This window comes from Fomitopsis serialis (genome assembly GCF_022376445.1).
Source record: "Fomitopsis serialis strain Sig1Antser10 chromosome Unknown B0H18scaffold_14, whole genome shotgun sequence".
Classification (NCBI taxonomy): domain Eukaryota; kingdom Fungi; phylum Basidiomycota; class Agaricomycetes; order Polyporales; family Fomitopsidaceae; genus Fomitopsis; species Fomitopsis serialis.
Window position 1 is genome coordinate 40,340 of NW_025954974.1, and position 17,936 is coordinate 58,275.

Here is a 17,936-nt window from a genome sequence, read left to right on the forward strand (position 1 = left end):
TACGGTCGTATATTGCGACGCAGCGAAGTCGGTTCAGCGCTGGTTGTGGAGCTAGTAGAAACCGAGATCAGAGACGACGCCGGAGTTCGACCCGCCGTCGCGGATGCCCCAACATAGATCGGTGTTCTCTGTCTTTACGACCGGTCCATCAGCGAGGACAACGGTGGCCTAGGAACACATGAGGATACGTGCAGCATAAAGCTGAACGAGACTCACTTTGAGGACGTCGTCGAGGGCGATTCCGTGAGACGGCGACAGGTAGCCGCAGCCTCCGCCGAGGGTCAGGCCGGCTATACCGCCATGTTGAGCATCAGCGAACGCGTAGTCATACTATGCGGATATTAACGAAACATACATCGTTGACCGTACCGCCGACTGTCGCAAGGCCATGATACTCAGTTGCGGCCTTGTCGATGGTCTCGCAGATCGCTCCGCCGGAAACGTAGCCGATCTTCCTCTCAGGTTCAACGCGGGCGTAGTTGAAGTATTAATTCAGGTCAATGATGACGAGACCGCCCTCGCGGTGAAGGATGGGCATGCAGGGTTGTGACCACCGCCCTTGATAGCGATCTCAAGGCCATGTGAACGTGCGTACTGGACTGTGAATGCGCGTTCTGGACTGCGAGCGAGATGTCTTGTACATCCCTGACGAAGCGACGATCTTCGCATTGCGCTTCGCGTTCATCGCCCAGCGCGCAATCGCCTCGTCATGATCGGAGCTCTCGGGAGTGTCAGATCACCCTTGGACTCTGCAGGAAAGTCGGGCAGTGGAGACTTGGCATCCGTGCGTGAGCTGTCGGTGCGGCAGGCATTCATAATCATAAGTGCCAGGCGAGGACAATCGTAGCGCTGCGGGAAAGGGTGTCAGAAACTCAGGCTGACACCGCCGCACATGTACAGTAAGAGGTCAGGAGCATACCTTCAACCGTTCAGCATGCACGCAAACATGCCAGGTCGTCTTGGGAGGCTTGCTGATGCAGCAGGTGGGCATCGAAAGGGGAGATCACCGCGTAGCGCAGGCTTTGATGTCAGGTTGCCGCAGCTCGGTGATCGTAGCCTTGGTCCGGGCGAGCTAGAATCTCAGGGACAAGGGCCGGACAAGCTAGGATGAAATCCACGTCTGCGCTGTTATAAGCAGTATCCGTGTGCCCTAACGCAATGCCACTGGAAGATCCGCAATATCGTGACATGCCATGGCACGATGGGAGGAACGTCGCGTTGTTCTCGATGAAATGGCATTGTGGATTGCTGCAACTCACGTTCAATACAAGGTCTGGCGGGACTGAACGAAGGGTGGGAGTGAAATGGACCGAAGTTTCCTGGTGTTCTGCGGTCGATGTCTTCCGAGAGACCCCGCGAGTCAGGCGAGGAACGAGGCAATGCGAGGGAACTACGAGCCGTGTCTCATAGGAGATCCAAACCTCGTATACTCAGTAAGCATACGATGCATCGAGTTGAGTCGGACAATACGAAGAGACGACGTACCTAGGGATCTAAGGAGAGGTGTGCACGGATGCGCTAGCATTAGTCGGCATGTATGGGCGATTACTTATAATGCATCTGCTCAACGTTCAACGGTGTTAGGCAGCCGTATGATGGCACTTACCTTCAGATACTGCCCGCGCAACGGACGAACAGACATACAGCTTCACAACGTGTCTGCACTCACGAGCCCGGAGGACGGCCACTTCCGTGACCTTGCAGTGGTTGTATTGACTACTCGTGAACGCTCAGTACTCAGTGACGACGTCGGACGATCCTAGGACGGTGTCGAGACGAAGAGGCAGACGCCGGAGGCCCAGCCTGAGCCGTTGATGTGTCAGGAAGGCAGCCGTGAGTGAGCACGAGAGCCACGGTGACAAAGCAGGGTAGCTAGGACTGGTGGAGAGTTTGGCCAAAGAGGTGGCGGGGCGAAAGGGCACGTATCCAGCGTTGGTATGTAGCCTGAAGGAGATGGCGCTGCGACGGGCGGAGCATCGGAGGCAGCCAGTGCGTCGGTACCTTCCTGGAAAGTGCGGGCGGTCCACCCTCGACGGTTGCAGGAGTCACGCATCGTGCCAGACTGAGCGGTGAAAACAACGACGGGCGTCGAGCAGGCAGCGAGTCGACCGGTCGGATAAATGTCGGAGAAGGCGGGCCGATCGACAGGAACAGCGAGCGCCCTCTCTTTCGGCGACGACGTCTGGGACGACCTGCTCTGCTCACTCTGGGACGGTGTTCCTGTGCATCGGATTGCGCGCGGACAGTCCGCTCGCTGTTACTGGGCCGGCCAGCACGACAGGCCAGCACGACAGGCCGTCGACATTTCGTGCTCGCGATCAAGTTGTATACCCGGCTTCACTGCGTCGGACCTTTCCTCCACCTTGTTTAATCTTCGTCCTTTCCTCCGCTCTCCTACGATGAGCTGCTATCGGCCGTCAGGCGAAGCCAGTGCTGGGCTGCTGCTTGCTCTACGACTGTGCGGCGCTTCGTCCACCCGAAGACCAGTCCGCCTCCCCCTTAGGTGTCGGTATGCCACCGCGTAAGTCTGGACTGGAACGTCTTTGACCTGTACCTATTGTCTCTAAGCCATTTTCCTACAGATGGACCTGTACTAGTATCAATGCTGGTGCGATATCTGGCAGCTCACCGCCTTTGCGGGTTCATTTTGCGCTTCGTATACCGGACGACAAACTCTGACAGCATGCAGGCTGTCTTCATCCAGTGAGTTCTCGCCCTTTATCCGCGCAGTATCGCTGCTGACATTTTGTGAACACTGGCAGCTGAACACTCTCGTTAACCGCGTCCATCACACAGACCATCGTTAGAAAGCCACAACGTTGCGCAGACGCACGCCTGGCCGTACTTCCGCCCTGTCCGCACAACGCCTTCGCACATTGGTCCGGCCGAAGATTGATTGCGGCCGTGCCTGCGTTCGACGTGTCATCCAGCCGCTCTAGGTATGTCACGTTCGCGTCCGACAGGCCTGTCTGACATACACGCATATGCGCATTTAGTCCTTCGTCCACCCTATGTACCTGACATCGGCGGTGTCAAATCATGGTCAGTCGATGTATCGGATAAGCGGATTACAGGTATGCTGTCCAGTCCCGCTGAGCGTATATGGCATTGCTGAGGTCGTCTTCGCAGTCATGTAGATGTCCTGTGGCTATTGTGCGCCTGTGCTACATCGCCTTCACCTTTGAAATGTACGTAGACTTGCCTTTTAGTGTCGTCCCTGACCAACGTGCGTATCACGCATGATTTGGTTGGATATGCAGTTGGGCACGCAGAAGAGGTCATTGAAGCGTGCGCAAGACGGACATTGATCACACCGAGGACACGACAGCATCCATGTCAAGCGGGGTGGTCGCGTGTTCCACGACCAAGTTGATGCCCGAGCGGATGCGGTAGGGCATACGGAAGACAGGTAATGTTGGGCAGGTACGAGGGCCCGCATACGACTGGTTATGCAAGAGCAGTGCCATTCTGGAGTCGCGACCCCACAGAGGCCGAGGCATCACTCATCCCGGCCATCGAAAGAACTGAAGCTACATACAGATCGTGCCCAGCGCTCTTCGCTGGTACTGGATTGGATGCGACATTGGCCTCGCGTTCGCTTCCTCTGTTCAGAACCCTGCGCAGCCTCGATCCCACGTTAGCTATGTGGTCCACCTTGATTGTCGGTGAGCCTTCTTTGGACGGGGCCCCGGATCATGCGCGTCGTTCCTAGCGCCAGTCGGACGTGGAGGCGCACGGTAGTCGTCCTGGAGGTCGGCGGTGCGCCCTGCGGACTCGCCTCATGCCGAATCTCGCTCGTCGAAGAGTCCTGACACGACTGCGCCTGCGGGAGCGCTGGCGGACGAGGAGGGCACTGTCCATGGCGAGGGCTCGCAGTACCAGCGCGGGCGCGTCTTCGACTATACCCAGCCGCGTCGCCTGCACACCGACATGTCGCCGCTGTTGCTCTCGACGTACGACGAGCCTATCCGCCGGGTGATCGAGGACATGCGCGAGCAGCGGATGAGCCTGTGCCAGAGCTTGCGGCAATACGTTTTCGTGTATTGCGCTGTGATCGAGGGGACGCTGATGATCGTTGACGAGGATGGGAAGGCGGACGAGCTGGGTCGTTTGTCGCCAGAGGGTGCTCGACACGTCAAGGGTGCGCTGCTCGCAGACCGTCAAGACGTCTTCATGGACGGGCCCATGCACTCACCGGAGACCCTGTCTTCCGTGGGCTCGGGTGCGTCGCTGCGCGAGCGGGGCGTGTCGCGGAAACGCAGCATCTCTGACTACATGCGGGAGGACGCGGCGATCGATGGGCATCTGTCGATGTCGCCGGGCGGGACGAAGCGGGGCGCGAGCCCGACGGAGCTGCCCAAGGAGGGCGTGCAGGGCGAGGCGATGTTGACGAAACGACCGAGCATCAAGCGTACGTCGCGCATGGACACCGTCTGAACCTGAGCCTGAGGAGGCTTTTGCCTCATGTCGACTCGCCCCCGGGGGCTTTACCTCGCGTGCTTCCCTCTCGGACCTTCACCCTCTCACCTTGTTTCGCTCATGGCTGTCGCTGGATCCCGCAGTCAATCAGGCCACCTGCCCCCTCCCTTACGTCCCCCCACCGTTGACCGGCGCCCTGGACGTCACGCTGTGGATTGCTGTCATGCGCGCGTACTGTTTCTCTCTGAGCCTATCATTCCATTCCGTCATCGAGCCTGTTTCCTGGGGCCTGTCTGCCTCTCTCTGTGCTCGTTCCGGATGGATAATGCGCACCGTTTCTCGTTGCTGTCACTGGTCCTGATTCATGTTCTGGCAGCTGTATACATATGATACACAACCCACTCATCTACGCACACCCGCTGTTCTGCTTACTTACCCACCGCGCATATGTACTACTGTATCCTGTAGACCGTCGTGTAGTCTTATAGTACTCCCATTCAATTGCATCGTGACATTTCTTTCGGATGTGGGTGTGTGGAGCGTGCTGTAAGTCGACTTTGCGAGCCTGAGCGCAAATTCAAACAGTGCGCGTCCGGGCCGGCCCGACAGACTCAAATCGGAGCCAGCACTGTGTAACTTAAAGGCCGCACGCTGCTCTCAGCTCTGCCGTCGACGTAGCTAACCCGAGCGCTGGAGCAGCTTTCCGGTCGCCAGCTGTCGTTGTATGATTGTCAAATGTCCAGGTCAACGCGATGCTACCGCCGGCAAGTAACCGGCGTATCCCCCTGCATGCATACGGCGGTCACCAGCCTACTATATGTGGTCCGCCTTGATTATCGATAGGCACCCATTGAACAAGCTCAAGGTTCGGACAGCCTGCCTCGCGCCGCGCGCTCACTAGAACGAGGTGCGGCACTGTATTCAAGGAGAGCGGTCCTCTGTATGTATTTCTCGTGCATCGCCGCCGACTGAAATCAGTGACATGAGTATTGCTTTGCCGACGCTTCAGGCTGTAGAGGGCTATCCTTGCATCGGCTGCGAACAGTCTGGATCTCACCGCGCCCGCTCGAAGCAAAGGACCACTTGCGACGTCGTGTGTCTTGAGTTCGACGCTTCTATACCCGCCGGCGAGCGCGCGCTACGTTGCATCGATGCATATATACCAGTTATCATCGCCTTCGCTGTCCCCGTGCCCTCCCCCTCGTCCAGCTTCAGCCTGAGTCCTTGCAACGCAGACCAAGATCCATTCGAAGTCCTCACGAGGTACGACTCCGCTTTCGCCAGCGATTCTCTTTACTGACACCGTGCTTTCCTTTTAGCGTCGCGACCATCAACGGGTGCCAGCACCGCGCGAACCGACGACCAAGACGGCGCATCTGGCTTGTCTGGGAGCGAGTGTACATACCGGATATCAGGTGTGCTATCGCACTATGCTTGTTCTTGGAGAGCCGCAATCTGAGATAACGAGGCTATTAGTAACGTGTTTCCACTGTCGAGGGTCTGCTGTCGCCGCGCACGGGCAGGAATTCTCATCTGTGCGACAACGCGGTCACGTCGCCGTAGCGCACATCCCACGTCAACGGAATGGATAGAGCAGAGTCAATGTAAGTGCCACTGTCCAGACGCATGTACTTTGGTTTACACATGCGGATTATAGTACTACAGTGCATCGACGTCCGAGGGCTCTTCTCACGGACCTGCGATCTCGCGGCTCCCTGTGGAGGTCTGCGAACGGATCATCGACTACCTAGCTGCGGGATGGGTTACGGGTTACGTTATTGCAAAGGGCGAGCCACATCTGACCGCTCTCACATCCTGCGCCCTCGTATGCCAAGACTGGTACTTCCTGACATGGTACCATCTTCGTCGACCGTCCATCTACGAGACCGGACGGACGTGATCTCGCTCTCCAAGACACTCCGCGCAAAACCTCGCCTCCGTGAGGTCATTCAACAGGTCTCATATCGGGTGTTCTCCCGGGGAGCGTCAACCTATCCGGCACCTGGGGACGTTTGCCGCTATGCTCGCGGGCAAGGCTCCGAGGTTGTCGTGGATCACCATTGAAGATGCTGAGTGGACCATCGGCCGGTCCGAATAAAGGACATCGGCTACCTGGTTGCGTTCAGGTCCATCCACACTCTGAACATCCGCAATGTCACCTTGTCGAGCGTCGCCCAGCTGTCCCACCTCGTTTTAGCACTCCCGCGGCTTAGGGGTTTATGGTGCTCCAATGTTGACTGCTTGCAGAAACAGCACGTCTCCCCGGCTTCTCTCCCGCTGAACTGTGCAAATCTGGAGAATCTACAAGTGCAACGGTTGCACCAGCGGTCGAAGACCTCTTCGTGCAGATCAGCCGCGCTTCTCGAGTGCGCTATCTCGATCTTGGGGCGGACGGCGAGTTGGATCCATCCCGGCAGCCAGCAGAAGCCAGACTTTGCTGGATGCGGTTCCACATCTGCAGAAACGGTTCGACTCTATATCTATCCCACTTCTCCTGTTCGTGACGATGCAATTGATGCCACAGTCGGCAGGTTTTCCTAGTTATCTCTCGAGCCACTTCGCTGATTGTTTCAGGCCTACAGAGCGACATTGCAACTGTCACACCACGACCACCTACGGAGGTTGGAGATCTCTCTGTGGCACCCCTTTGTAGAGTGGCTCTGGATCCCGCACATCCTGTCTCGCATCGTCTCGAAACACTTCCAAGCTATGGCATTGTGTTATATCTTCGGATAGACCACATGGCGAAGACCTGACGAATGCTGACGACAATGGACCGGATGATGTGTGGCGCGATTGGACAGTATACTGCAGGAGAAGCGCTTTCTCGGTACTGTTGCGTCGCGCGGCGTCTGTATAGGCATTGCGAGATGGAGCTATTGGCGTCTGGCAATACTGGGATGGGTTCAGCACTACGAGAGCGGTACGATCGGTTGGACGAGCTCGTCAGGCGGAAGATGCCACACTCGCATGACGAGGATTTTGAGGTACGTAGTATATGGAGTTGGTCAATCGCGCAGGAAAGCTGAGTGTCCCTTGAAGCACTGGCATACTTCGAAGAATCACAGCTGGAGGGAGGACGTGCAAGAGATACATTTCAGAGTATGCAGCAACAGAAGAACCGCCGAGAGGATGCGCACCCCCGGGCCAAGGGTCTTCGACGCAACACGTATTGACATCCTTGCGTCCCTGCATCCTTGCTCGCATTGTCGCATCGAGTTCGTGAGTATAGGACGATCGTCATTAGGCCGTTCTGCTGATTTGTTGTGCGGTCTCAACGTATAGAATGGCCCCGTGGCCGCAACACAGATCAATATGCGTTGTCGGAGAAAGAGTTCGCGCTCACTTATGCTTGTATCATACATGATCGTTTCTTGGAATTGAGAAATTGGACGGACGGCGGTATGTTTGTGTGCACGAGACAGACATTCGGTTGTTCTAGATATCAGGTTTTTGTCGAGACTGGGACCGTACTTATCTAATTCAGCTTAAGCTTGCGCAGAGCCCTACATACTGACTCGACTTTTGCCGATAATTTTCACTGAAGTCTTCCACCGCCAGATGACGTCGACGAACGTCGATGGTCGAGCGAGACTGTCGTCAAATAACCTCCCGTTGCCTCGACACGAAACGTGGAAGCACTGTGAGCACAGAACAGTACAGGCTAGCGGCGTAGGGGGGCATCTTCGTACTAATGGAGCATCGTCGTCACGCACCCGCCACTTGTGCAGAAACCTACAGCGTGCTTCATGAGACGGTGAAGCTTGCGGCCGAATACTGTCTAGTATTACCGGGTGGAATATATGGATACAGATGTGGTGAAGCAGAGATATTAGCTCGTGCGCATCCCGGATATAGACAACGTAGAAAGCGTACACCTCAGGTTCAGCGCGCACCGTTCACGAGCCGACGCTCAACGACTCTCCGCACCCACACGCGTCCTTGATGTCCTGGTTCTTGAACACGAACTTCGCGCTACGCATACCGGGCCAGATGAGCGCGATCGCAGGAGAAAGTACGGATATATAACGCACCTGGATGCGTCCTCGTACCAGTCCATCTCCCTGCCGATGACGGAGAAGAGCGCCTTGCTGTCGATGAGGATGCGGACGTTCACGCCGTCCTGCTCGACCACCTCGTCGAACTTGCCGGGCTTGGCGAGGTACTCGAGGTGGTACGAGAGCCCTGCGCAGCCCTTGTTCCGCACGCATATCTGTATGAGCTGGGGTGTGGGCGCCTTGAGCAGTGCGCAGAGCCGCTGCACAGCGCCGGGTGTCTCAGACGCACCGCACGTCGTTGGTCTCGTACAGGTCGTGACTAGAGGGGTCCGGGGCTACGCACGACAGCTTCGGCCGGTGTGATAGTGGGCTTGCGCCGCTCGGCCTTCGGAGCGGGCGGCGGGCGCGTTGCTACTTGCGGCGACGCCGCGTTTGTCGACGGCTCGTTCGCCTTCGCCTTCTAGAAGGGAATGATCACAGGGGGTGTCTGTCCCAGCAGCTTGGACGGATGTTGCGGTCGGAGGATGTTGTAGTCGGCGGGTCGTCGCGAGAAGGTGGACATCGTGGCATGGCGGCGGTGGGGAGGAACGTACGTCATGACACGGCTGGACGAGGACGCGAGGGAGAGTGCTTGTGTGCGGTGGAGGCGAGCAACTGCGGACGTCATGGCTGCAGCGTTAGGGTGAGAAGTCGTCGAGGGAGAGGACGACGAGCATGGGGACGGGGAACAGAAGAGCGGTGTCGGAGGATAGCGGTTGTGCGGCACGTACTGCGAACGAGGCGATCGAGGTTGCCGGAAGTACGGGAATCGACCCCTTTGTCCGCCCTCCATCATATGCGGCTCACACCGCTCGCGCTATCCCGTTGTCGAGCAGGATCACCCCGTGTGTGCCCACTATCGCGCCGTCGACGAATGTGCACAACGCACGCGCACCTCATCACACCGTAACCATTCGTGCACTTGACCGGGCCATCTCCCAACGTTGCGCTCGAGGTTTGCTGAGGGCAGACGCCGCCGGAGGTTGATGCAGATGTCCTGGTTGATATGCACACGCGTGTCCCTGCTGTCGTGGAGAATGTGTGCGTGGCGACGACAAAAACAAAAAGAAACGCGCGCGCTCGTCCTGATGCAGGGAGGTTGAGCAGTCGAGATGGACGTAGGGCCCGGGCTTGGTGAAGGACGACGGTGGTGGTCTGTAACGAGTAGTTAGTCCGCCGAAACCAGGGGAGCACTTACCGCTATCGGTACGCGACTCGACCCGACTCGTTCTGCTCGACTTGCTACTCGACTAGTGTTGCACACGCGACCGTCTCGTCGCACCAATGGGCCCGAGTCGGGACTGCGATAGGTATCATGGCGACGCGGCCTGACGCGGCCCAGTATCAATACACACGAAGAGACATGAGCCATGTAAGCGAGAGTGAGAGACTAGCAGAAGAGACGTCGGCGAGTGGGAGGCGGTTCGAAAGAAGCGCGGCGCGTGAGTGGTTGACGGATCGGGAAGGAATGATACCCAATAAGGAAAGTATTGCATAGCCGCCACATGGGCAACCTTCTGGGTGACGGACGTTGGTTGATTCCCCCTCCAGCGTTGAAACGTTGGCGTTGAACGCTTCACGAACCAGCGTTGGTGTTCATAGAGTAGTGATCGGATGATTCCGTACACACAAATGACATCCCGCCTCGGCGATTCAAGGGCCGCCACTAACCCCAGTCTGGGGGTCCCCCGACGCCGCGCGCGCGTCGAGCGCGTATTGTCACACCGAGTATGTGCACGACCACGACAGCACATCGGCGGACAGCAATAATGGACCCGACGTACGTGTTCACGAACATCAATCGGCCGTCACCGCTGCAAGCCACCATGTACCGTTGGTCAGCAAGATTCCAGCGCCGAGAGAATACTCGTGCCACTCTCGCAGACTCTCACCAACACATCGACACGCCGACTCGAGCAGCAGACGTGAGTTGCTCCGTGTAGACACGCCAAACACTGGTATACAGGTGTTGCTCAACTTTGCCACAGCTTGGCTGCTTCCGCAGCGGGCAGGCGGGGCTGTAGCACGGCGTGAAACCTCGAGAACTCCGCATACAGCTTGTCCCTGTCACTAGTACTCTCACCCGTGCATTCAACGGCTTCTATCCTCAGTCAGCTCACAACGTCCCGCCCACAGCTATCCACGAGCAGCCAGGAAACTCCAAACCGACACGTCACAGATGAATGCGAACAACTCGTGCCACAAACGCGGAACCACTCCCCGGACAGGTACCTAGCCTGCGCCAAGCTCACAAGGGCCTTCAAGCCTCGACGCGGTCCTTGCCAATCCAGGACACTCGCCGTCTACGATTGAGCCGCCGCTTAGCCAGGGCGCTGGGTAGCGAACCTGCCCCGACAACCAGCCTGAGCGGATCCCATCACAAGGAGTCACCGTGCGCGTGGGTAGAGGTGTGTGCCAGACATGCGGCTTTCAACTCGAACCCGGCTGACCCAATCATGCGCAGGCCGTCGATGTCGAGCGATCTCCATACGCACTCAACACCAATACGCGCGATGGAACGCGCTGGGTTCCCGACGCACAGAACAACTCCTCTCCTGCGGGTCGCCACCGCCAAACTACCCATCGCCCGTGTGCAAGGGCGCGCCGCGCACGGTGGTCAATCTCGCTCGAAAGATCAACCCGCGCGTATCGCGCGCACCAATGCGAACACTCTCGGAACGCTCATTTCTCAGGGCGGCGTCTTCAACCATGGGCAAACTCGCGTGCCCCGCACCTCCCCAACTGCACGTCGCCCTCGCTCGCGCCCAGCGCCCTCCCCTACTTCTCCACGCCGCAACCGCAGTGAGACTACGCGCCGGTGCCCTCTGTCGATGTTCGCGTTGGCTTCGGGCCGGGTGGTCGCATCCGGAGGGCACCGACCTCTCTGCCTCGCAGACCCCCCCTCTCCGAGTCGCCCGTCGCGGTGGTCCTCTTGGGCGGAAGAAGATCGAGCGCATCGGAGAAGTTGGCGGCCCTTCCGGACGGCAGCGCGAGCGGCGCGGACACCGTTCCCAAGCAGGCGCGCGACGATGCTTCAACTCTGATCGGCATTATGTGCGCCGCCGCACTGCTGCTTCATAGAATAACATTCCCTTCGAGCGTCCACGCTACCCGCGCCGCGATCAAGCACTGTTTTCTCGAAATCCTGCCTGGTCAAGAAGCACTGACATGCGGTCCCTCTTCTCGCTCGCAAGCCCTCGCAGATCTCAACGAACGCTGATGTGGATGCTCGTGGCGAATCCGGCCGTTCGTGCGCTTCTCGTGCAGGTGCGTGCTCTTCTCAGGTCTGTCCGACTCCCACCTCGTGTCCACCGCGAGCCTGCGCGCATGACAACGAGCTTCCTTTCAAGTTGATCGGGCTGCCGCACACGGACTGAGCGCGCCTGTGAATGCGCGCACCTGGAACAGGTGCCGCTGGGGGTGTTTTGCCTGCTGCGCCCTCGGACCGCTCGCAAACGGCGAACGGCAATCACGGTGCGCGCCGACCAAGGCAATGCTGTAATTCTAGGCCGTTCTCCTCCACCCGGCTCGCCGCTTACCTTCCCGTCTCACACATACAACTCGTCCCTCACACGCTAAACCATTGGAGCTACCTGACGCAGCGTGCAGGTGTCGCGCTTAGCGCGCATGGACCTCGTCTCAACGTCTGCGCTAGCAAAATGCACCGCACTCTCGTCCTTGTACGCGGACAGTTCTCGCCGTTCTTGAGCCAGCTAGCACGAGAGGCGGTCGGCAGCTCGTGCCCTAGATCAAGTGGTGCTCGTGCACGGTTACGAGTCCTCGGCCTCACCGTGACCTCTCCTCTGCTCTTGTGTGATCTTCGTCCCTAATCCCGTCCTCCGAGATTGAGCTGCTATCAGCCACAAACCAAATAATCGGCTGCTGCTGCTTGCGCTGCCAGTCTATGGCACTTCGTGCACCCGAGGACCAATCCGCCTCTTTCTGAGTTGTAGGTATGTCACCACGTGAGTTTGGACTAGAACGCCTTTGTCACACTCATTGTCTGTCAGCCATTTCACTACCCGCGGACTTGTGTACTAGGATCAGTGCTGATGCGACACCTGGCTGCTCAACGTCTTTGCGGGTTAGTTCATTCTGCGCTTCGTACACACTGCCGATAGACTCTGAGAGCACGCAGGCACTCTTCGTCTCGTGAGTACCCGCCCTTTCTTCTCCGTGCAGCATTGTTGCTGACGTCTTGCGAACGCCGGAAGCTCAACGATGTCGCTAATCGCGTGCATGAGATTTACCTCATCGTAAGAAAGCCAAGAGGTTGCGCGGATATGACAAAGCATACGCCCACCTACGGCCGTACTTCCGCACACCACCTTTCGTGCATTCGCCGGGTACATGGCCGAGAGGCTGAGCGCGGTCGCCTTGCATCGACCTATGATCAGAGCCGGCCCCCATAGGTATGTCACTTTTGTGTATGCCCGATGGGCTTACCTAACATGAGTACTGACAGACGTATGCAGACATACAGCCCCACCTCATTGATCTGGTATGCGCGACAAATCACGGTCAGTTGATGTACTGCTTGAGCGCACTACGGTCTACTGGTATGTCCTCCCGTGCCGTGTAGTGGTGTATGACGTTGCTGAGGTCGGATTCATGCATGCTATGTGGCCATCGCTCGCACGCGCTACTAAGCATTCTTTGAACAAGGGTTGGACAGTATGCGTCGCGCGCGCTCACCAGAATGAGGTGCATCTTATTCAAGGAGGGCAGTCCTCTGGTACTGTACTATGCGTTTCTCGTGCATCGCCGCTGAATGTTAGTGACGTGTGTATCGTTTTGCAAAGGCTTCAGGCCATAGAGGGCTATCCTCGCATCGGATGCGAACAGCTCCGATCTCGCGGCGTTCACCGGAAGCAAAGAACCACTTGCGGCATCGTGTGTCTGTGTTCGTAGCTTCTATATGTGCCGGAGCTCGCGCGCTATGTTGTATCGATGCATATATATACCGCTTATCGTTACCTTCGCTGTCCCTACGCTCCGCTTCTGCCAGCTTCAAGCGTGAGTTCTTGCCGCGCAGGCCATTGGAAGTGTCGACAAGGTACAGCCCTGCTTCACCAACGATATCCTTACTGACATCGTGGTTTGCGTTTAGTGTCGCGACCACCAACTCGCTCGAGCACCGCGAACCGACGACCAAGACGGCGCATCTTGAGCCAGTGTAAATACCGGATACCAGGTAGATCGCACTATTCTTTGTCTTGAAGAGCCGCAGTCTGAGATGATGAGGCTATCAGTAACGTGTTTCCACCGTCCAGGGTCTGCTGCCGCCGCGCACGGGCAGGAGGTTCTCATCTGTGCGACAGCGCGGTCACGTCGCCGTAGCGCACATCCCACGTCAACAGAATGGATAGAGCAGAGTCAATGTAAGTGCCACTGTCCAGACGCAGGTACTTTGGTTTTCACATGTGGATTATAGTACTACAGCTGCATCGACGTCCGAGGGCTCTTCTCACGGACCTGCGATCTCGCGGCTCCCTGTGGAGGTCTGCGAACGGATCATCGACTACCTAGCTGCGGGATGGGATACGGGTCACGTTGTTGCAAAGGGCGAGCCACATCTGACCACTCTCACATCCTGCGCCCTCGTATGCCAAGACTGGTACTACCTAACGTGGTACCATCTTCGTCAACGCATCCATCTACGAGACCGGACGGACGTCCTCTCGCTCTCCAAGACGCTCCGCGCAAAACCTCGCCTCCGTGAGGTCATTCAGCAGGTCGTCATATCAGGTGGTTCTCCCGGGGAGCGCCAACCGATCCGGCACCTGGGGACGTTTGCCGCTATGCTCGCGGGCAAGGCTCCTAGGCTGTCGAGGATCACCATTGAAGATGCTGAGTGGACCATCGGCTCGGTCCGAATGGATGACATCGGCTTCCTGGGGGTCTTCAGCTCCATTGACGTTCTTTGCCTCTACAATGTCACCTTGTCGAGCGCCGCCCAGCTGTCCCACCTCGTTTCAGCACTCCAGCGGCTTAGGTATTTATGGTGCTCCAATGTTGACTGCTTGCAGAAACAGCACGTCTCCCCGGCCTCTCTCCCACTGAACTGTGCAAGTCTGAAGTATCTCGATGTGCGATGGGTTGCACCAGCAGTCGAAGACCTCTTCGTGCAGATCAGCCGGGCTTCTCGAGTGCGCGATCTCGCTCTTGGGGTGGACGGCGAGTTGGATCCATCCTCGGCAGCCAGCAGAGGCCAGACTTTGCTGGATGCGAGTTCCACATCTGCAGAAGTGGTTCGACTCGATATCGATCCCAGTTCTCCTGTTCGTGACGATGCAATTGATGCCACAGTCGGCAGGTTTTCCTGGTTATCTCTCGCGCCACGTCGCTGATTGTTTCATGCCTACAGAGCGACATTGCAACCTGTCACACCACGACCAGCTGTGGAAGTTGGAGATCTGGCTGTACGACCCCTTTGCAGAGTGGCCCTGGATCCCGCACATCCTGTCTCGCATCGTCTCGAAGCACTTCCAAGCTATGTCTGTTATGTTATGGCTTCGGATTGACCACATGGCCGAAGACCTGGACGGGCTGCTGACGACGATGGAGCAGGATGATGTCCTGGCGCGATTGGACAGTATACTGCAGGAGAAGCGCTTCTCCGGTACTGTTGCGTCGCGCGGCTTCTGTATAGGCATTGGCGTTAATGGAGACTATTGGACGTCTGGCAATACTGGGATGCGTTCAGCACTACGAGAGCGGTACGATCGGTTCGACGAGCTCATCAGGCGGAAGATGCCACACTCGCATGGACGAGGTATATTGAGGTACGTAGTACTATGGACTTGGTCAAGTCGCGCAGGAAAGCTGAGTGTCCCTTGGAGCACTCTGCATAACACCCCACAATTCCGCAGCTGGAGGGAGGACATGGATAATATACATCGTCGCCGTATGCAAGTTGAACAGAAGAAAACCACCGGAGAGGATGCGCACCCCCGGCCCAAGGGTCTTCGACGCAACACGTATTGACATCCCTGCAACCCTGCATCCTGACTCGTATCGTCGCATGGAGTTTGTGAGTATAGGACCATCATCGTGAGGCCTTTCTGCTAATTTGTTGCGCGGTCCCAACGTACAGAATGGCCCCGCGGCCGCAACGTGGGTCGATATGTCGCTATGGTCGGAGAAAGAATTCGCGCCCATTTACTTATGCTTGTATCGCATATGATCATTTCTCGGGTATTGAAGAATTGGACGGACGGCGGTACGGTTGTGTCCTCGAGACAGACATTCGATTGTTCTAGATTTCAAGTTTTCGTCAGTTCTACGGTCGCACTTGTTTAACTAAGCTTAGGCTTGAGCGCGTGAGCCACAGGGAGAGCACAACACGGGGAGCACAACCGAGTTCACCGAAGTCTTCCACCGCCAGATAACGTCGGTGAACGTTGAGGGTCGAGCGGGACTATCGTCATACGACCTCCTGGTGCCTCAACGCGCAACATGGAGGTCTTGCGAGCACACAACAGTAAGCACAGGTACTGCATAACAGAACATCGTCGTGGCAGACTCGCTACTTGCGTGCAAACCTACAGTATCATTGTGCTTTATGAGATGGTGAAGCGTACGGCCCGAGTACCGTCTAGTGTATTACCGGGTAGCGATGTATAGTATGGATACAGATGTGGTAAAGCAGGAGGATTAGCTCGTACGCACAGGCATCACCCGGGGTGATATAGAGAACGCGGTAGCCTCTAAGCGTATACCTCAGGCTCAGCACGCGGGGCTCACGAGCCGACGCTGAACGACTCTCCGCACCTTGTTGTTCGGGTTCTTGACCACGAACTTCGCGCTGCGCATACCGAGCTAGGTGAGCACGATCGGAGGCCGGAACACGGTAAGATAACACACCTGAGCGCGTTCACGTACCAGTCCATCTCGCTGCCGATGATGGAGAAGCGCGCCTTGCTGTCGATGAGGACCTTCACGCCGTCCTGCTCGACGACCTCGTTGAACTTGCCCGGCTTGTCGACGTACTCGAGGTGGTACGAATACCTGGCGCAGCCCTGGCATCGCCCGTTTATCCGTATGAGCTGAGGCGTGGGCCCTTGAACAGTGCGCGGAGCCGCTGCGCAGCGCCGGGTATCTGCACCGCACGCCGTCGGCCTGCCAGCGTACAGGTCGTGACTCGTGGGTGGAGCGGTCCGGGGCTGCGCAGGACAGCTTCGGTCGGCTTCACGGTGGGCTTGCGCCGTTCGGCCTTCAGGGCGGGCGGCGGGCGCGCTGCTGCTTGCGACGACGTCGCGTCGGGGGAGAGCGAGTTCGTCGACGGCTCTTTCGGCTTCGGCTTCTAGATGGGAATGACCACAGGGGGTGTCTGTCCCAGCGGCTTGGACGGTAGGGATGTTGTGGTCGGTGGATGTTTCGGTCAGCGGATGTTTCGGTCGGCGGATGTTTCGGTCGGCGGATGTTGTTGTCGGCGGGTCGTCGCTAGAGAGGGCGGACATCATGGCACGGCGGTGGGTGGGGAGAAAGATCATGGCCCCGCTGGACGAGGACGCAGTGAAGGAGGATGCGAGGGAGAGTAGGCATTGCGTGCGGTGGAGGCGAGCAACTGCGGATGCTATGGCTGCGGCGTTCGGGAGAGATGTTGTCGAGGGAGAGGACGGCGAGCATGGGGACGGAGACAGAAGAGTGGTGTCAGAGGATCGCGTTTGTGCGGTACCTACTGCGGACGAGGCGGCCGAGGTTGCCTGAAGTACGGGAACCGAGCACGACGTCGAGAGGTGACCCGATCAGGTACACGAATGGCTTCGGCATGCTGAGGTGCGCGTATGCATTGAGCGGATAGGCGAGGTAGGTCGTCGACGGCGTGATGGTGGACACATACGGGGTGATCACGCTTGCGACGGGATAGCGCGAACGGTGTGAGCCGCATGCGATGGAGGGCGGACAGAGGGGTCGAGGGTTGCTGACAGCGACAGAGGGCGGAGGATGATGAGGGGAGAAGACTGGTAGTCGCCAGGCTCGAGGGTTGCCGGGAACGTGAGCTCGCGGTAATTGGGCTTGAGCGCGGTGACTCCCCGCCATGATTGAGTCGCGACACGGCGTAGGCTGGCGTCTCGTCGTAAGGGATGAAGTCCTGCTTGATATGCATTCGCAATTCCCTGCTGTCGGAAAGAACGCGTGCGTGGCGAGGACAAGCACCAACAAAACACGCGCGCTCGTCCTGATACCGGGAGGTCGACTAGTCGATGGACGTAGGGCTCGGTGAACGATACGACGACGGTGATGGTCTGTAACGAGTAGTTAGGCCGTCGAGACTAAAGGAACACTTACCGACGTTCTGCTCGACTTGCTCCTCGAATAGTGTTGCACACGCGACGGTCTCGTCGCACAAATGTACCGGAGTCGGGACTGCGAGATGAGAGAACTGCAGAGAAACTCGATAGCGGTCAGGACGACGCTGCCCAGTGCTAAGACACACGAAGAGACACGAGCCATTGAAGCGAGAGGGAGAGACAA

The 17,936-nt window shown here is 57.8% G+C and overlaps 7 protein-coding genes across 7 annotated transcripts; 4 read left to right on the plus strand and 3 right to left on the minus strand.

Moving 5' to 3' along the window:
• Positions 1-51: 51 nt before the first annotated feature.
• On the minus strand, positions 52-538 carry B0H18DRAFT_1116389 (uncharacterized protein; the record flags this gene model as incomplete). Its single annotated transcript, XM_048033424.1, has 4 exons — positions 52-168; positions 217-330; positions 356-451; positions 509-538. The coding sequence occupies 4 exons, from the start codon at positions 536-538 to the stop codon at positions 52-54; spliced, it is 357 nt and encodes a 118-aa protein (XP_047896471.1).
• A 3,283-nt stretch (positions 539-3,821) lies between these two features.
• On the plus strand, positions 3,822-4,631 carry B0H18DRAFT_100320 (uncharacterized protein). Its single transcript, XM_048028412.1, has one exon. It carries the CDS (start codon positions 3,931-3,933, stop codon positions 4,435-4,437), a length of 507 nt encoding a protein of 168 aa, XP_047896472.1. The 5' UTR covers positions 3,822-3,930; the 3' UTR covers positions 4,438-4,631.
• Positions 4,632-7,178: 2,547 nt separating this feature from the next.
• On the plus strand, positions 7,179-7,632 carry B0H18DRAFT_990380 (uncharacterized protein; the record flags this gene model as incomplete). The annotated part of the gene is given in 5 exon segments (XM_048045003.1): positions 7,179-7,204; positions 7,224-7,269; positions 7,290-7,406; positions 7,462-7,500; positions 7,521-7,632. The coding sequence occupies 5 exon segments, from the start codon at positions 7,179-7,181 to the stop codon at positions 7,593-7,595; spliced, it is 303 nt and encodes a 100-aa protein (XP_047896473.1). The 3' UTR covers positions 7,596-7,632.
• Positions 7,633-8,318: 686 nt separating this feature from the next.
• B0H18DRAFT_872252 (uncharacterized protein) lies at positions 8,319-8,850 on the minus strand (the record flags this gene model as incomplete). The annotated part of the gene is made up of 3 exons (XM_048040217.1): positions 8,319-8,394; positions 8,454-8,695; positions 8,761-8,850. Coding segments are annotated over 3 exons (408 nt in total), but the record flags the coding sequence as incomplete, so codon positions are not given.
• A 1,459-nt stretch (positions 8,851-10,309) lies between these two features.
• Positions 10,310-11,350, plus strand: B0H18DRAFT_990407 (uncharacterized protein). The gene is made up of 3 exons (XM_048045004.1): positions 10,310-10,381; positions 10,445-10,864; positions 10,921-11,350. Exons 2-3 carry the CDS (start codon positions 10,640-10,642, stop codon positions 11,260-11,262), a joined length of 567 nt encoding a protein of 188 aa, XP_047896475.1. The 5' UTR covers positions 10,310-10,381; positions 10,445-10,639; the 3' UTR covers positions 11,263-11,350.
• Positions 11,351-13,626: 2,276 nt separating this feature from the next.
• Positions 13,627-14,806, plus strand: B0H18DRAFT_929701 (uncharacterized protein; the record flags this gene model as incomplete). Its single annotated transcript, XM_048041688.1, has 3 exons — positions 13,627-13,650; positions 13,709-13,837; positions 13,891-14,806. The coding sequence occupies exons 2-3, from the start codon at positions 13,818-13,820 to the stop codon at positions 14,804-14,806; spliced, it is 936 nt and encodes a 311-aa protein (XP_047896476.1). The 5' UTR covers positions 13,627-13,650; positions 13,709-13,817.
• Positions 14,807-16,133: 1,327 nt separating this feature from the next.
• Positions 16,134-17,043, minus strand: B0H18DRAFT_100609 (uncharacterized protein). Its single transcript, XM_048028624.1, has 2 exons — positions 16,323-17,043; positions 16,134-16,263 (listed from the first exon to the last, which is right to left on the minus strand). Exons 1-2 carry the CDS (start codon positions 16,949-16,951, stop codon positions 16,185-16,187), a joined length of 708 nt encoding a protein of 235 aa, XP_047896477.1. The 5' UTR covers positions 16,952-17,043; the 3' UTR covers positions 16,134-16,184.
• Between the last annotated feature and the right edge of the window lie 893 nt (positions 17,044-17,936).

Coding starts and splice junctions, on each gene's coding strand:
- B0H18DRAFT_100320 (XM_048028412.1), top strand. CDS start 3,931: ATGTCGCCGCTGTTGCTCTCGACGTACGACGAGCCTATCCGCCGGGTG.
- B0H18DRAFT_990407 (XM_048045004.1), top strand. CDS start 10,640: ATGCGAACAACTCGTGCCACAAACGCGGAACCACTCCCCGGACAGGTA. Junction 10,865..10,920: donor CACCGTGCGCGTGGGTAGAG/GTGTGTGCCAGA, acceptor AATCATGCGCAG/GCCGTCGATGTCGAGCGATC.
- B0H18DRAFT_100609 (XM_048028624.1), bottom strand. CDS start 16,951: ATGATCTTTCTCCCCACCCACCGCCGTGCCATGATGTCCGCCCTCTCT. Junction 16,264..16,322: donor TGGTACGTGAACGCGCTCAG/GTGTGTTATCTT, acceptor CGGTATGCGCAG/CGCGAAGTTCGTGGTCAAGA.